Source organism: Microcebus murinus, chromosome 10 (genome assembly GCF_040939455.1).
Source record: "Microcebus murinus isolate Inina chromosome 10, M.murinus_Inina_mat1.0, whole genome shotgun sequence".
In the NCBI taxonomy this organism is placed as follows: Eukaryota; Metazoa; Chordata; class Mammalia; order Primates; family Cheirogaleidae; genus Microcebus; species Microcebus murinus.
Genome location: NC_134113.1, coordinates 92,810,746 through 92,829,289, shown reverse-complemented (window position 1 = coordinate 92,829,289; position 18,544 = coordinate 92,810,746). Strand labels below are relative to the sequence as shown.

General features: G+C 39.0%; 1 protein-coding gene across 4 annotated transcripts in view; it reads right to left on the bottom strand.

Annotated features, from left to right (window-relative positions):
* The window catches only part of LOC105861536 (pregnancy zone protein-like), a 50,312-nt gene that overhangs the window by 11,678 nt on the left and 20,090 nt on the right, over window positions 1–18,544 (bottom strand). For 3 of the 4 annotated variants that reach the window (XM_076007679.1, XM_076007677.1, XM_012747066.2), the window contains 5 exons: window positions 17,055–17,197; window positions 14,789–14,938; window positions 12,802–12,969; window positions 5,607–5,712; window positions 380–527 (listed from right to left, as the gene is read on the bottom strand). In XM_076007679.1, the coding sequence (XP_075863794.1) occupies window positions 380–527; window positions 5,607–5,712; window positions 12,802–12,969; window positions 14,789–14,938; window positions 17,055–17,197 (715 nt within the window). The remainder of the gene's footprint in view (window positions 1–379; window positions 528–5,606; window positions 5,713–12,801; window positions 12,970–14,788; window positions 14,939–17,054; window positions 17,198–18,544) is intronic. The other variant, XM_076007678.1, reaches the window with a different exon arrangement.

Here is an 18,544-nt window from a genome sequence, read left to right as displayed (position 1 = left end):
TAGTGCTGTCTTTTAAAAGCCCTTCCCTTCCTTCCTTCCTTCCTTCCTTCCTTCCTTCCTTCCTTCCTTCCTTCCTTCCTTCCTTCCTTCCTTCCTTCCTTCCTTCCTTCCTTCCTTCCTTCCTTCTCCTCTTCCCTTCCCTTCCTTTTATTTAAAGAGGATAGTAGCTTCTTGCTTTCTATTATTTTAGTTATCTAAGGATCAAATTAGAAAAAGTTAGCATTATTTAGCTATGAGATAAATAAACTGTGAACCTAAATATTTCCCAGAAAAGAGTGGAGCAGATCTGAAAGGATCAGGAATCCCGGGATGACATCAGAATGATAAAGCAGGATTCGAATCCTCTCCTAGGCTAAATTCCAGGCAACATACAACTTACTCGAGTTCCACCAAGTCCCAGATCCAGGTCTCAGGGAAATACTTCCGGACCGTCTCCTTCACTTGAAAAGCCAGAACATCTCCTCTTGCTATCACTGGGTGAGGCACTGCTAAAGCACCAGCGAGTCCAGGTGAGGCTCCCATACCTGCTATGGGGAGACAACACACAGGCCCCAATGTGAACCTCATTTTTTCATTGATTTCTTATAGCTGCCTTGTTTCTCAAGTGGAATAATGTCATTTGCCCAGGGGATGTTTATTACAGGAGCTTGTCATTTTGTTCAATTGTCTATCTGTCCTATAAGAAGCCTAATAATATTGCTTCTTCAAATAGACTTTAGAGTTTTCTTTTCCCCCAGCTGGCTGACTAGAGACTTTGAACACCAATTCTCCCCAGAAAGAAGAACCAAAGTTACAGGTGGATAATCACAGCTGAAGTGGAGTGCTAAGGGGAGAGTGCTGGAGTCTATTGGAGAGCTCTCAGGAAGAAGCTGTGACACAGAAAAAGAAAGAAGAAGCTGGCAGAGATTGAACAGGGCCTTAATATTACATGGAAAGGGTAGGTGGAGAGGTCCTCGGCTCCCCTCACCCTTGCGGCAGACTGCTGGTTTCTGAACTTAAAAAAAAACTGCTCTGTCCTCATGAGCACAAGTACTGGAGTGGACTGTGATTTGGGGACTTTGTGAGGGCATTACACTGGGATACCAGCTCACACAGGGCTGCCTGCTTTCCCCCTGGGTGCAAGCTATGGTGGCGGGTGCCATAACCGGTGTTTTGTGGGACTCTGTATTGCCCAGGGACCTTCAGCCCTGTGTCTTCACATTGCCTGCAGACACTGCCCAGCATCTGCTCATATTGCAGCAGCCACACAGGGTGGCTGACTCCGTGCTGCAGCAGGGCCCACAGTGGTCTAGTCCTCAGGGATTGCCATTCCTAATAGATGGGGGAGTGTCTCACAACAAGCGAGCGCCCCTGAGGACAAAGGAAACCAGAGCATGAGCTTTTCCATGTCATAGAGTTCCCCACCATGTGCAGAGAGTGACTGTGCTTCTTTCAGCAGAGATGTGGGCACTGTGGTGGGCTCTGTGGGGAAAGACTGTAGCTCCACACCAATGGCCAGGCAGCCCCAGTGCTCATGAAGGGACATAGAGAGGGGGATGTATTCTTCTCCCCCGACTGCTGCAGCTGGGGCTGCTCCCATGGGAGCTCAGCACAGGTACTGCCTGTGGGTAGCCATTCTAGGGCATTTAGGGGTGACTGCATCCCCATGGGAGGTGTGCCCTCTGGGCCCAGGCTTGCACAAGGGGTAGGACCCCTCCCCCTCTCCACATGGAACAGCAGTGTTCCTGCGGAACAGCAGATGGACAGCGGTATCTATCTGATCTAAATATCCTGAGCACCTGGACAGGGACATGATAGGGAGGCAGATCACATTCCTGCTGGCCTGGTAGTGGAGCTGGGGCAGCTCTCTTCCCTCTTCTGCATGGAGACCTTGTTGCATTTCACTGGGAGCTCCCCCTGCCACCCCCATTTGGGCTGGGGCTTGTACCCACTATTGGGGTATTGGATATACCCATCTGCTTCTGCCACAGTCAGTTTTTTTTTTTTTTTTTTTTTTTGAGACAGAGTCTCGCTTTGTTGTCCAGGCTAGAGTGAGTGCTGTGGCGTCAGCCTAGCTCACAGCAACCTCAAACTCCTGGGCTCAAGCGATCCTCCAGCCTCAGCCTCCCGAGTAGCTGGGACTACAGGCATGCGCCACCATGCCCGGCTAATTTTTTTATATATATATCAGTTGGCCAATTAATTTCTTTCTATTTATAGTAGAGACAGGGTCTCGCTCAGGCTGGTTTTGAACTCCTGACCTTGAGCAATCCGCCCGCCTCGGCCTCCCAAGAGCTAGGATTACAGGTGTGAGCCACAGCGCCCGGCCTCACAGTCAGTTTTTAACCATGGGCACTGCCTACTGGCCTACAGACTGAACTGCGCAATGCAATGAAAAACAAACAAAAGTACACAGCACTGGAGAATGACATAAGCTTCCTGAGAATTCCACCATTCTGATCCTGTAGGAGACAATTAGCCTGCTCACACTCCTAGTACATTGTTACTACAACCAGCATCTGAGAAAGCCACTACACAAAGGCTATTTATAACCAAAGATCTCATACAGAGTCTTTGCCACTGAAAGCACACAGAATGGAAGCCAGGCAATCATACACAATATACATTATAGTCACATTCTTAAGGGGGAAAGAAACCATCCAATTGAGAATAAATTCTAAAATAATAAGAAGAGACAGTCTAGCCAGATGAGAAGAAACAAGAGAAATAATTTTGATAACATGTAAAAACAGAGTTTTACAGTACCCCCAAAGGATTAACTAACTCTCTAGTAATGTATCGAAATGAAATCTTTGAAATAGCAGGTAAAGAATTCAAAATACTGGTTATAGAGAAGCTCAATGAAATCCAAGAGAAAGTTGAAAGCCAACACAAAGAAATAAGCGAGGGTTACACAAAAAGTCTAACTTTCACTACTATGCAATATATCAATCTATATCCAAAAAATCTATCATGTACCCCACAAAACAGTAAAATAAAATAAACCAAATATAGTCTAGAGGCAACTGCATTTTTTAAATAAATGAAAATGAATATAGCTCTCTCTATGATGATTATTCAACTGGTGAGGAGAAGGATAAAGAGTAACTTAATACATAAAATATTACTTTGACACTGAAGTGATGATTATATATCTTCCTTTGGCAGTGAGAACCAAACAAGAAGAATGGCTGAGCAAGAGGATTTCAGGAATGATTTGTTTGTTTGTTTTCACAGTGAATGAAAGGTGGAGATGTAAAGAGTAAACCACATGATACAGTAAAGGTATGTGTTATTGACAATGGGAACTTAAGAAAGAAAAGAAACTCAACTTTGGTTTGGCCAGAATAGACTTTACCCCAAGTGGAACTTAAGATGATCATTGATGGATAGGAAGCAGAGGAGAGTGGGAAGGCATTCCAGGGCAAGGGCTGTATAAATACAGTCCCAGAAGTGGGAAGGGATGCTTCAAAAGGATAATGAAAAACTTACTACTCTAGAATAGAATGTCTATTTTGGGAGTGTGTTTAACACAGTTGGGTAAACAGGAAATACAATTATATAACATCACGAAGGTTAGGAGAAATGAATAAGATCTGTTAAAGCAGGAGTTAGTTATCTTAATAAAAAAGAGTGAGGCCGGGCGTGGTGGCTCACACCTGTAATCCTAGCACTCTGGGAGGCCAAGGTGGGAGGATCGCTCAAGGTCAGGAGTTTGAAACCAGCTTGAGCAAGAGTGAGATCCCGTCTCTGCCAGAAAGAAAGAAATTAATTAGCCAACTAAAAATATATAGAAAAAATTAGCTGGGCATGGTGGTGCATGCCTGTAGTCCCAGCTACTCAGGAGGCTGAGAAAGAAGAATCACTTGAGCCCAGGAGTTTGAGGTTGCTGTGAGCTAGGCTGACACCATGGCACTCTAGCCCAGGCAACAGAGTGAGACTCTGTCTCAAAGAAAAAAAAGAAAAAGAGAGTCATACTCCAGAGATCAGAAAGAAGATACACATATATAAAAATATATATATATCTTAAGATAACTATTTACAATTTTCTTAAGATAATTATATATACATGCATAATTACAAATAGATATATAAAGAGACTTGAGACAAGAAAGGTAAATTAGAAATTTTTTAGTAATCTAGTTATGAAATAATGAGGGGCAGGACTAATGTGACATAACTGAAAAAGAGGAGGAAAAAGTGGATAGGTGACAAATACCAAAAGAAAAATTTATACAGAATATTACAGAATATTTGGAATAAGACTATAATGATGGTACTCTTGAGCTTTCATTTTCTAGATCATTCACGGGCATGCTTTCTCTTAAGGTTGAAAAGAAGACAGTGACTTGGTATTGAAGGATATAAAAATCAATTAATAATGCTTCGCAGTTTTTTTTAACAAAGCATTCTATTACATGAAATCATAATTAGATTTTTTTCATTATATGCTCACAATAAAATGAGTTTGGTTGCCATTCTGACTTTAGATGTCAAGAAATTGAGCCTCCAAAAGGTGAAGTGAGTCTGTAAATTTTCAAAGTCACATAGAGCAGAGAGAGGTGTAAAGAGAAATTGTCTCTTTGTTCTTAAAACAGTGCTCTTTTTTTCACTATATAAGATTATTTTTTTCTGTTGAGGGAATATTCTTATTCATTCTTTTGTTTTCTACTAAAACTTTACTCCTTGTCCAGGTAAATAATCTACTGTATTAAAATGTGTTTATTCTTTTTTTAAAATAAATATTTTATAGTGCCATCCTCATTTTTTATTAAAAAGTAATTTTAGTAGAAGTCAAGCATGCAGAAAGAAATTTCTCTAGGCCTCATAGCAGCAGATAAGAATACTTAGAGTCTTTTCAACTTTTCCTCATTTCCAGGTATACATGAAACACAAAAAGACTATACACTAGTATGTTTGCCAAAATTTGAATTATTCTATCTTGGTCAATATTAAAAAAATCACTTTGATCTCCATTAAAAAGATATGACAAAGACAGTTAATATCCATATGATCCTTCTCATTTCTCAGCCCCCCTTGCAGGCAGGGCAGGAATGTGGGCAGAAGTGGCATAAGTCTTCTCCACTACTGGCCATAAAAGTCATGTGTAAATCTGCTCCTTTTTCCCCATGGTTGTGACCCTGCCAGGCACATTGGAGGTGGTAGAGTCACAGAGGAAAGAAGACTGGTTATCCCTGACTCAGTACTTGGCAGGGAGCCATTCTGGAGAGCTACTAGACCCACAAGCAGGTCTTATGTGAGGAAAAACTGAACCGTTATCTTTAGCTATTGAGATGTAGGGGTTGTTTGTTACTGCAATATAATCGGTCTTATTCTGACTAATTTAAATAGTGAAGCCACAGTAGATAAGGAGGATATGAAGTAAGTAGCAAGACTATTGAAGGCTAGGACAAAAAAGTAGTCAATTTTGATACCAGAGAGAGAATAATAATAACCACTTTAAAATCCTATTTTTGAAAGGAAAATGTTATTTGAGGATAACTTGCCAAGAAGTTGCTGCAGTTGCAAGATCCAATACTGAGAAAAATAGCTTTTAATCTCAACCCAACCTAATAAAGCATATTTTTTTTCTATTATTCTAGCAGACAAATAAACCACACCCTTACCTTCTGCAGCGGCAACTCTCATTGGTAGATATGGATATACCGAAGGCGACTGACAAAACCGTGGCTTACGGATTTTTGAGTTGGTAAAAATATCTAATCCTATAGACTGGAAAAAAATATTAATTGTTAAAGCATAATAACAATCCAATCTTGAGACTGGAATTAATTTATCAGATTTGTATTGTACTTTCACTATTATTTTACACATAGCTCACAGGATCATCGTGAAAATTCCATACAATAAAGAGGACAGCTATTTTATAAATATGAAAGCAGAGTCATACAAGGTCAAGTTTGTTCAGCTAGTAAATGGGTCTTCAGATTCAAACCCACTTCTGATTCCTGTTTTTACATACTGTCTGCTACACTCTGATACCTTTTTAATTGTATTTCTATCACTCCCAAAGACTGAGTATTTTAGACTTAGATTTTCCCCCTTCTTTTTCTCTGCAAAACAATTATCTATATGTAGATATATATGTATTAAATAGATAGGTATATTTCTAAATGGCTTTACTACAGACAGCATTTCTTTTGGTTTCTTGTCAATTTAAATTGTAGAGTTGCATGCATATTGGAGGTTTTTCTTTACAATTTTAGTAAACTCTGTTTTGTTTATGTTTTTTTTGGAGGATGTGACTTTCCCTGAATATCTGTGGACCCATAAAATTGAGAGAACTCATCCCTTTTGTGATTGGTCCTTTCCTCTTTACTCTCTAATTTTTCTCTTAACTGTCTCAAATGTTGCATCCAAAACCTACATGCAGATGCCTGTAGTAGTCTGAGTCCTACAGCCCAGCCGTTCCCATCTTCCTCCTTCTTCAATGTTAGTCACAGACAAATATTAATACTACTTGCTCTTTTATCTCAGAGTACGTGGGAAACTGTGGGACCCTTGAGCACAGTTGTCAGTGGTGGTTGTGATACGGGAGAGGAAGAAAAAAGTCAGAACTAAATATTTAAAAACTAAACAGCTAGTTAATGAACCTGATGAGTGTTCTTCCCATTCCTTCAACACCGGATTTGTGACTTGGAGGCTCCAGAAGAGAAAGAGATTTAAGTGACTCCCAGCTAAGCTGCAGAAAAATGGCATATGCTTTTTTCAAGATGTGATGATGAAAGTCTTTACTCCTTTGTGATAGTGCCAAAGTTTAATTTCACAACCTAGATAAACTCCCCTTTTATATTAATAACTCTGCTCAGACATAGTTACACCTAAGAGAACCATTTTAAAACATCCTAACATTTCTAACACAAGTTTTCTTTATCTTTTCTTAATGAAAGGCTACTTTTAGTTTTCATGAAGTTTTCCCGCACTATAACTATTGCACTTTATCCATTCAATCATGTGTTCATTCAATAAGTATTTATTGACTGATGTGATGGCTGCCAGCAAGGTATTCACTTTTCCATGGGTATAAGACACACTATGGAAAATATATTGTTCTGTTTTTCTCACATATTAGAATCTCTGAGTCACTGAGAGGGAAATATGATGGTAGTTAATACCTTTGGGATTAATATAGGTTTGGGGCCTAAAAATAAACTACTTGATGTTTATGGTGCCAGAGAAATTTACATGTGAATATCTGTATGTATACAAAGTTATCTATGACTCTGAAGTTCCAATACTTCTTTTACGTATCATAAAGTCAGGGGAAGGGAGGATCAGGCCCTAGAGTTTAGAAGCCCATTGGTTCTACAAATTAATGGAATTTCTACAAATTAGAAATCAATTTTGGTTGTGTTTTTAAGAAGAGGAATTAGGGAGCAAGATGGCAGATGAGAAACACTGCCAGACAGAGTGTCTCTGCAAAAAAGACAATTCCTAGAAGAAATTAGAAGAAAGAAGCAAGCAGATGAGCATACATTGGATGAGGGTCGGAAGCAGGAGTACCTGAGACTACGGGAGACTCCACGGGAGGACGTTGTGGAGGAGAACTGGAAGAAGAGACCTCCCAAGAAGCTTGGATACCAGCAGCAAGGGTAGGTGGGGAGGTTAACTTTCCCCTCCCTTGCATCTCAGACTGCTGGTCGGGGGCCCCTAGTGGGTGGACAGACCTGTGGACACCAGCCCAGAGATGGCCACAGCCAGTGAGCGGTAAGCCTGTAGCAGACGCAGCACCAGGTTCCCAACTTCCTCAGGGCAACTCCATGTGCACAGACCGGAGCCGCTCGGCAGGTGCCATATTGCTTCATCTTTCCCTATCCGTGGTTCCCGAGAGACAATATAGCCACAAGCTGGAGGTATCTCCAGGGAACGGGACCAACTATTTGGGGGCCCTTCAGCTGACTGAGGGGTACTCAGACTGTGAGCTCCCTATCCGCCAGCCCTCCCAGGTGCTGCTTGCCCCATGATTCCAGAATGGGGCAGACCCTGAGGCTGAGAGACATCAACCCAGCTTGGGCTCTGGAGGGGGAGGATTAGGACTTGCACTACTCTTCCTGGTGGGGTCAGGGATTGAATTCCGGGGCCCAGATCCCATGCACCCAGGTCTCACATTGCCTGGGGCACAGAAGGGATATTCGTGAACAGCCTACTGAGGTGTGTGTGCCTTCAGGGGCATAACAGAGTGCTTGAGGGCAACCCTCCTCCCAAGGGGGGCCGTGTGCCCAGCCCAGGCACTGACCCTGCAAGGAGAACCTCCTGGGCTGCATCACAGCCAGTGGAGACCCGGTGGTGTGAGGTCTGGCCTGCTGGCAGAGGCCCAGAAGAAGCCATGGAGTTGGGGAGGGTGGAAAGGAGCGAGGCCTGCTCCAGACTGCAGGTCTCAGATAGCCCCACCCCCACAAGCAGACTTTCTGACTGAGAGGGGCCATTCCATCGCCTCCCTGACAGCTTTTCCCAGAAGCAGAGAACAGAACTTTCACCCCTGCTAACGGCATTTGTTGTGCTTGAGGGCAGGCTTAACCAACCCAGCTCCACCCAGACTCACTCCCAGACCACCCCTCACTGAGGTGGAGAATAAGGACACACCTGAAAGGTGTAGGACTCCACCCAACACCTGAGGGACTAGAGAGCCTCTCTAGAGGAACAAGAGCTGGTTACAGGACCCAAAAACAACAGTGTATGCTGCTGCTTCCAGCAAGCGCCACCTACTGACAGGGAGGACATTCTGCACACACTTTCATGGCCTCTACTGACTCATCATACAGGGTGTAGTTGAATCTCACTCACAAACAACACCTACTGGCTCAGAGACTAAACAGGGCGTGTCATTACCCAAACCAAAACCTAAAGGTAAGAAGCAACAACTGATCCAGATGCGAAGAAATCAGCGAAGGTCCTCTGGAAATTGAAAACTCAAATGGAAAGAAAACTCCCAAAGAGAAACACTGGCACCATTAGAAATGAACATCAACCAAAATCAGGACATTAAAATGGCAGAAGAATAATTTAGATCTTGGATCGTAAGAAAATTCAACGATTTGCAAGGAAAACTTGATAACCAACAAAAAGAAAATGCAAAAAGATTCCAGCACCTGGAACAAAAATTCACTAAAGAAATTGAAACAATGAAGAAAAATCTAACCCAACTCCTAGAAATGAAGAATCAATTCAGAGAACTACAAAACACAGTGGAAAGCCTCAAGAACAGGGTAGATCAAACAGAAGAAAGACTCTCAGAGATTGAAGATAACACCTTCCAATTAAATAAATCAGTCACAGAGATAGAGCAGAGAAACCAGAGAAAAGAGCAAAGCCTACAAGAGATGAGGGATTATGTGAAGAAACCTAATGTGAGGGTTATAGGGTTACCCAAAGGGGAAAAAGAAAACACTCAAGGGTTGGACAAGCTATTTGAAGATATAATAGAGGAAAAATTCCCAGGCTAAATATCTAGATATACATATACAAGAAGCTCAAAAGACCCCTGGGAGATTCAATGCAAACAGGAAGACGTCACGACATGCAGTCATCAGAATGACCAAAATATCAACTAAAGAGGCCCTTCTAAGAGCTGTAAGATGAAAGAAGCAAGTAACATACAAAGGAAAGCCAATCTGAATAATGCCAGACTTCTGTACTGAAACTTTACAAGCAAGGACAGACGAGGGTCCCATTTTCACTTTTCTGAAACAGAATAACGCCCAGCCTAGAATCTTATTCCCTGCAACACTAAGTTTTGTATACGAAGGAGAAATCAAGACATTCTCAGATAAGCAAAGACTGAGGGAATTCACCAAGACGAGACCAGCCCTTCAAGAAGTACTCAAAACAGTGTTACCCATGGATCAGCACAATAAATACTCAAGAATGTAAATCTACTCAAAGCTAAAGATCAAAGCCCAGATGCCACAATGGCTCAAGAGAGAAAACAAAGCAACAAAGTTCAACCCAACATAATGAACAGAAATCTTCCCCACCTATCAGTTCTCTCAATAAATATGAATGGCTTGAACTCTCACTCAAGACACAAAGGCTGGCTGAATGGATAAAAAAAACACAAGCCAAGTATCTGCTGCCTTCCAGAAACACATCTAACCTGCAAGGATGCAGTTAGACTAACGGTAAACGGGTGGAGAACAATATTTCAAGCAAATGGAAGCCAAAAGAAAGCTGGCGTGGCAGTGCTGATATAGATAACATAGTTTTTAAATCAACAAAAGTAATTAAAGACAAAGAAGGTCACTATATAATGGTGAAGGGTACAGTTCAACAAGAAGACATAACAATTCTAAATATATATGCACCCAACATAGGTACACCCAGATTCATAAAGCAAACTGTACTTGATATAAACAAATGGATAAACAACAACACCATAATTGTCGGAGACTTTAAGACCCCACTGACAGCACAGAACAGATCCTCCAAACAGAAAATCAACAAAGAAATAGTGCACTTAAACAGACCTCTAGAACAAATAGGCCTGACTGACATTTACAGGACATTCTACCCCAAACCACTGAATATACATTTTTTTCATCAGCTCATGGGACATTCTCTAAGATTGACCATATCCTAGGACACAAAGCATGTCTCAAACAATTAAAGGAAAATAGAAATTATATCATGTATCTTTTTTCAGATTACGGAGGAATAAAAGTAGAAATCAATCCTAACAAGAACTCTCAATTCTACATAAGATCATGGAAACTAAACAACCTTATGCTGAATGATTACTTCATAAATGAGGAAATCAAGATGGAAATCAAAAGATTCTTTGAATTAAATGACAAAGGAGACACAAGTTATCAAAACCTGTGGGATACAGCTAAAGCAGTCCTGAGAGGAAAGTTTATTTCCATAAATGCCTATATCCAAAGGTTGAGTACAAACTGACAACCTAATGAATTGTCTCAAAGAGCTGGAAAAAGAAGAGCAGACCGACCCCAAACACAGCAGAAGAAGTGAACTCATTAAGATCAAATCAGAACTAAATGAAATTGACAACAGGGAAACCATACAGAAGATTAATAAAACAAAAAGTTTGTTCTTTGAAAAACAAACAAAATTGACATACTTTTGGCTAGACTAATGAAAAGCAGAAAAGAGAAATCTCTAATAAGGAAATAGCAGAGGATGTAAACAGATGGAAGAATATATCATGCTCATGGGTCGGCAGAATCAACATTGTTAAAATGTCTATACTCCCCAAAGTGACCTACAGAGTCAATGCAATCCCTATTAAAATACCATCATCATTTTTCACAGATATAGAAAAAATAATTTTATGCTTCGTATGGAACCAGAAAAGACCATGTATAGCCAACTCAATCCTAGGCAATAAAAACAAAATAGGAGGTATCAATTTATGAGATTTCAAACTATACTACAAGGCTATAGCAATTAAAAATGTTTGGGACTGGCACAAGAATAGTGAACAGTGGAACAGAACTGAGAACCCAAATATAAAACCATCCTCACATATAATCTTCGACAACCAGACAAAAACATATACTGCAGAAAAATAATCCTTATTCAATAAACGGTGCTGGGAAAACTGGATAGTCACATGTAGGAGACTGGAATAGGACCCTCACCTTCACCTCTCACAAAAATCAACTCACACTGAGTAACAGACTTGAACCTTAGGTGTGAAACTATTAGAATTCTAGAGGAAAACGTTGGAAATACTCTTCTAGACATTGGCCTAGGCAAAGAATTTATGAAGAAGACCCCAAAGGCAATCACAGCAGCAACAAAAATAAACAAATTGGACCTGATCAAATTAAAAAGCTTCTACACAGCTAAAGAACCTGTCAAGGGAGCAAACAGACAACGCACAGAATAGGAGAAAATTTTTGCAAGCTACACATCCAATAAAGGGCTGATAACAGGAATCTATTTAGAACTCAGGAAAATCAGCAAGAAAAAATCAAAGACCCCTATCAAAAAATGGGCAAAAGACATGAACAGAAACTTTTTAAAAGAAGAAGAAGAATGGCCAACAAACATATCAAAAAATGTTCAACATCTCTAATCATCAGGGATATGCAAATCAAAACCACAATGAGATATCACTTAACTCCAGTGAGAATGGCCTTTATCAAAGTCCCCAAACAATAAATGCTGGCGTGGATGCGGAGAGAGAGGAACACTCCTACACTGCTGGTGGGACTGCAAACGAGTTCAACCTCTGTGGAAAGCAATATGGAAATACCTTAAGGCTATACAAGTAGATCTACCATTTGATCCAGCAATCCCACTACTGGGCATCTACCCAAAAGATCAAAAGTCCCTTTATGAAAAAGACACCTGCATTCGAATGTTTATAGCAGCACAAGTCACAATTGCAAAGTTGTGGAAACAGCCCAAGTGCCCATCAATTCATGAGTGGATTAATAAAATGTGGTATATGTATACCATGGAGTACTATTCAGCTTTAAGAAACAATGGTGATATAGCACCTCTTGTATTTTCCTGGATAGAGCTGGAACCCTTCTACTATGTGAAGTATCTCAAGAATGGAAAAACCAGCACCACATGTACTCACCAGCAAATTGGTATTAACGGATCAACACTTCAAAGGACATATAGGAATAACGTTTATCGGGTGATGGGCGGGTGGGAGGGGGGAGAACGGGATGGGTATATTCAAACACAATGAGTGAGATGTTCAACATTTGTGGGATGGTTATGCTTGAAGCTCTGACTTGAGGGGGGAAGGGAGGCATGGGCAAGATACATAACCTTAGCACTTGTACCCCCATTATACGCTAAAATATAAAAAAAAAGAAGAGGAATTACCTCAAAGATATCATAAACATCATAATCATTAGTCGGGACTTGCTTTGGCGTGTAAAGGATTCCATTGTGAAATATGTCTTCTACTTTGATGCATTTTTCATCATCCTCATTCACAGGGTCTGCATATCTAAGTCTAGGGAGAATATTTACTGGAAGCCGATCATAGACCTATAAAATTGAGAGAACAAAGAAAAATTCTTTCTTTTCCTAAGAATTTTAAATGTGATAATGTCCAATACGGGATTTAAAAGATTATGGTGTTTATTTAATATCCCCATGCTTATATTATAAAAAGCAACATGGAGAGATATTAAAGATCATTGATCCTAATCCTCTTGCTGTACAAAAGAAGGTAATATAGAGAGAGATGAAATAGATTGATTAAAATCTCAATTCATTTTGGTTGAGTAAAAATAAAACTCCAGTCTCTGTCTTCCAGACCAGATTCCTATGTTTAAAAGGAAGCAGAAAATGTGGACATTACAGAGACATGTAATGAAAGAGTAAAAGCCACTCATAGTCCCATCATCTAAAAAAAAAAACCCTCTGTAAATACTTGATTAATTTCATTTTCCCATTTTATATGATTAAGGTCTTACCAAGTTTTCTTTTAAGTCTAAAAATAAAGTTTAGCTTGAGAAAAAACTAGGTGCAGGGGCAACTGAGAAATAAATCAGCTCCAGTTTTGCCCAGGGTGTAAGGTAACCTGCTCAGACATACAGTGTTCAGGCCATTAGACATACAGGGAGTCCCCGGCAGACCTCCTAGTCTGGGCTCTGTCTTCTCTCATCTGTACTACTGGAATAAACTCTTAACTGTTCCCATGCTTTCATTCTTGCTCCCACACTCTCAAGCAGCGAATATGACCTTTTTAGCAGATCCATGTCAATTGTCCACTCTCCTGCTTAAATCTCCTCAGTGATTCACCATTGCATTTACGTTCAACTCCAAACTCTGCATCACATGAACAGAGCTGGCCACGATCTTCCTAGTTTTCTGTTTTACCTGCAGCCTCCACCAACCTCCCCTCCCACCACCACATAGTAGGCCATTATCTTTTCCTTCTTGGAACACTCCAAGCACATTGTGACTTTCCATGTACTGCTTCCGTTCTTTGTAATGCCTGCTCCTGCCCCTACCCAACCCTCCAATCTAAGAAGACACCTCTAATCACTATTTCAAAACGTGCTCAACTCTTTTATTCTTGATTTCACCACTCTGTTTATTCTTCCATAGTACTTATCAAAATCTGGAATTATTATGTTTTTGTAGCTTTTTTGTCCATTTTAATATCTCACATGATTATAAGTCTAAATTGGTCAAAGGCCAAATATGAATTGTTCCTCATAAGTTACGCAATTTAGACATTTAGTCATCGTGGTCTCAGCATAATGTCCATCCTGTAGTCAAGATGCAATAAATATTTATTAAATAAATAAATGGACCATGAAGCCAGTAAACTATAGGGCCTTTTTAAAGGTGCTTCATTGTAAGAGACATTTTTAAAGACAAGTTTGAAAGAAACTCTCTTTGGCCTGCACTTAAAACCCATGAGTAGGTGCCTGGATTTTAGGTAAAGGTTAAAAGTCTGGCATTTCACATAATACCTTGAAATTTGGTGGGTTTAGAAGATATGTGGTTCAAATCCCACCTCTAAAATATATTTTTGGCATGCTCTGCCCATAATTATTTAAATATATCCTAGTTGTGCTTTCTTCATTCATAAAATTATGATAGGAATATCTACCTCAAATAAATATTTTTCATTTATTCACTCATTAATAACATGCTGAGAAGCTGTTATACATGAGATTCCGTGCTAGGCACAGGGAAGGTCCTGGCTGGCAAGGTTGCACGCTCATTGAAGATATAACAGAGAAGAAAATGAGATGACGTATGTAAATTACTCTGTGCAATTTCTGTTCGTTGTGGACTTGGTCTTACTGTGTGAGCACTTTGTGACAGCCAAGGTAGAAGCGGGACTCACGGATTGAGGCGAGAGCTCAGCTTCGGGCTTCATGAGCAGCACGCTCTGGTCTACCGCGCGGAGGGCGCACAGGGAGAGCGGGGTGCCCGTGACCTTCAGGTGGGTGTCTGAGCCTGGCAGGCTCTGGGCTGGGGAGAAACTCAACTCCACCTGTGAAGAGGATAGGATTATAGTAGCGACTTTTATAATTATTACAGTCTCAAATCTCTCTTCTACTCCAGGCTAGGACTTATCTTTTCTATATTTCCTTTCTCCTTATCCATTTTATAGCAGGATTAGAAGGCAGGCAGCCTAGGGACAACCCATTAAACAACTCTAGCATAGTCTGGAAATGTAGTTTCAGTTCACTCAGGTTTCCCCTTCCTTATATAACTGGTACAATATAAGTTGATATTAATGGCATTGAAATACAATCCTAAATGGGATTGAAAACACACCTACAAGAAGGATACACACCTTGGTGTAGCTGACCTATCTCTGTGTGGTGTACTGAAATGTGTGTAGTTTGCACAGTGCTGTGAAAAATCCCACCCCACCCCTGAGACCAGCTAAGTGTCCCCGAGTTAGGAATCTTAGTCATCTGAAATTCTAAAGCAGTGTCATACTGTTTGCCACGATTGTGGATTTGGCAGGTCATTTAAAAAATCAAATATCTAATATGCATCTTGAGTCAATGGGTTCAGAAAATTCAAATAACTGTGAATAAAGAACAAGAACAGAATAATAGAAAACTGTGTTGATTTTTTTCCCCGAGATTTGATTATGCTTTGACCAATAAACATTTATTGGTAAGTGAATCTATTGGTTCCTTCTGTTTAGGTAGACATTTCTTGAGTAGAATCTGAGTGATGATATTCAAGTTATATTGTAATAGCATATACCTGCTTGTGGTCTACTGAATTAATGCAGCAGTTTGCAATCATATATCATAAGGCAAATATGAAAAAAATAAATCATTAATTATTTATCATCCAAATGCATTAGTATTCATCTCCATAATTCAACATATTATGAAAACATTGCTTGTGGAAAATTCTATTTGAAACATTTGTTTTTATTTTTAGAAAATTTAGTTCATTAAAATATATTTGTGGCTGTCCTAGTCACATGAACAAGTAAATTATTTGGGATTATAATCAACTAAAAATACTATTAACCAAGAAATGGACATGTTAGAATATTCTAATGCATTCTAAGCATTCTAATAAAATGCTTTACCGGTGTGAAAACTAAAACAGGACTTTAAGGCATATTTTGGAGGAGTCTATACCTGTCTACATTAATCAATGTTCTCCTCTGCCAATTATGTTTTATGATACCTTTCTCCTTTCCAGAGTGTGAAGAAAATACTGACCCAGCAGAAAGAGACCTCTACTGTTAGGATGAGTAAGGTGTGTTGGAAACTGTAGCACAACACGCACATTCCAAGATGGAACTGAAGATTTGTATCAGAATCCACTGTGTATTTTTCTTATTTCATTGTATGTTTTAAAAAAGATAATTTATTACTAAATAAAGTTCTCATGGTAGAAATGTTCACTTGCTATATACACACATTGTTTTAATCTCCACAAAATCTATGTTAAAGAGTCTTTCTAGGTATATTTTTAAAAAGTTATCTGAATACGTGGGTCCTATCTGATTGCTCATGTTAGGACTGTGCTGCCAAAGTAGTAAAAATCAGACAAACAGCACCAAATTCTGTTGCAATAAAGCTATTTATATCTCAGTGGGCTTCACGTTGCAGCTTTACATTATACATAAAAAAGATCCCATTTGAACACGTTAGATTTCTATGTTAAGTTCCGAGGTTATGTTTCTTGAAACAGAATATATGCATCCACCCCTGTTCCAGTATATTATCAAACTGAATTTCAACTCACGACAACTCACTAGTTTCTGCAGTGGTACATGGGTGTGCTGTGCCAGGTTGCAACAGGATAAACTTGAGAAGAATCAGTCTTGGAAGTATCATTTTTAATTGAAACATTTAGTAACAAAAAAATTTGAAATTAAAACTATTAAAAATTTATAGTGGAATTGATTTTAAAATTTATATGAATTTTATGATAAAACAGGAGACTTTTAAAAAACTGCTGTGGACATCAGCCTCCCAGGATATGCAATACTCTCTACCTTTAGAGATACTTTGGAGGAACATTTTAGGAACAATTATGGTAGTCTTTTCATGTAGATATCTACTTTATTTTTCACATTTCAAGAGGGCAGAAGAATAAAAGGATTAGGATTAAATAAAACAGCCCACCTTGTTGGCAAAACACTTTTCAATCTCGAGTTTCTCAGTGTCTGCCATGATTTCTCCATTAGGTAAAACAGCATAAACCAGCAAATGAGCAGCAGGAGCAATGTCTGGTTCCACTCGAAAGGAGAAGGAAAATACTCCTTTCACTGGCAAATTTAACAAGTCCAAGATAATAGATTAGGAATAGAATTTTCAATTTTGCAAAAAAAGGATTTTTCTATTAATTATTTACATTAGGAGCACACTAAAGTAGAGTTATGAGAAACTTAAGAGGAGGCTAATGCGAAAAGCCAAATATTACAAATTCATTATTATTTTGAATTCAGACTAAATTTCACAATTAAAAGTTTTCATCAAGCTTTATAGGATTCAAAAAAGGTTGACAATAATTGAGTGAGAGGACAAATTAAAAATCAGTTTTCACTTAGAAAATTCTATAGATTTTATGGTAACAATGTCAGTTCGATGCTGTGTTGAACAACTTAAATAAATGAAGTAAGCAGGAGCTAGAGAAATAGACTGAGAGGAGACTCTTCTTCAGCTAGGCTTTTCTGTAATACTAAGTTGAACAGGTTGAGACTTTTTTCCCCAGGTATCTATTTTCTCACTTGCAAAATAAAGAAATTGTACTAATACCTATCAGTTCTTATTTAGCTCTTCCATTCAGATTTTTAAAAAGGAATTTATTATAGGGATTATATAAAAGGATTATATATATAAAAGGGATTTGTTATAACTTTTAAGTGCTTAAAACAGAAAGATGACACCTAGTACCTCTATTAGACTATGAGCATCTTGAGGGCCTGGATCGTGTTTTATTAATGCTTTTACCCAAAACTTCGATTACAGAGATATATCAAGACAGAAAGATACTCTCTTTGGGTATAGTTCTGATGGAAAACTCTTTCACAATTTGGTTCTAATAAATTATAAACAAAGAGGTAACCTATCTATGGTCTATGAATTAATTTAAAAACATTTATTTTGTCTCCACTGTGTGCCAAGTACCAATATAAGAAATGGTGTTTCAGAGATAAAAGACAAACACATTCCAAACACTAAAACATATATTCTTGCAAACACCACATGTACTTGATATTAAATTGGGACTGATGATGATCATTTGGGAAAAAAAAGAGCAAATTAAAAACAAGGTGAGTAGAAGACATAATTGATGAAAGATCAGTGGATATCAATGACATAAAAGTATAAAAACAAAGAGAAAAATCAAGCCATACTAGTTGTTTGAGAAGATTAAGATGATTGATAAGCTTCTAGCCAGGCTGATCAAGAAAATACATAAATTAATAATATGAGTATCTTGAATAGAAGAGATGCTAACACTATACATAGTACATATATATTAATATTTAAAACCCATAAAATAATCTTATGGGCTACTAAATAATATATTAGACAATTTACAAAAATAGACAAGGTCTTTAATGACACATACTACCAAAAATCACTCAAGAAGATAGCAAAACTAAATT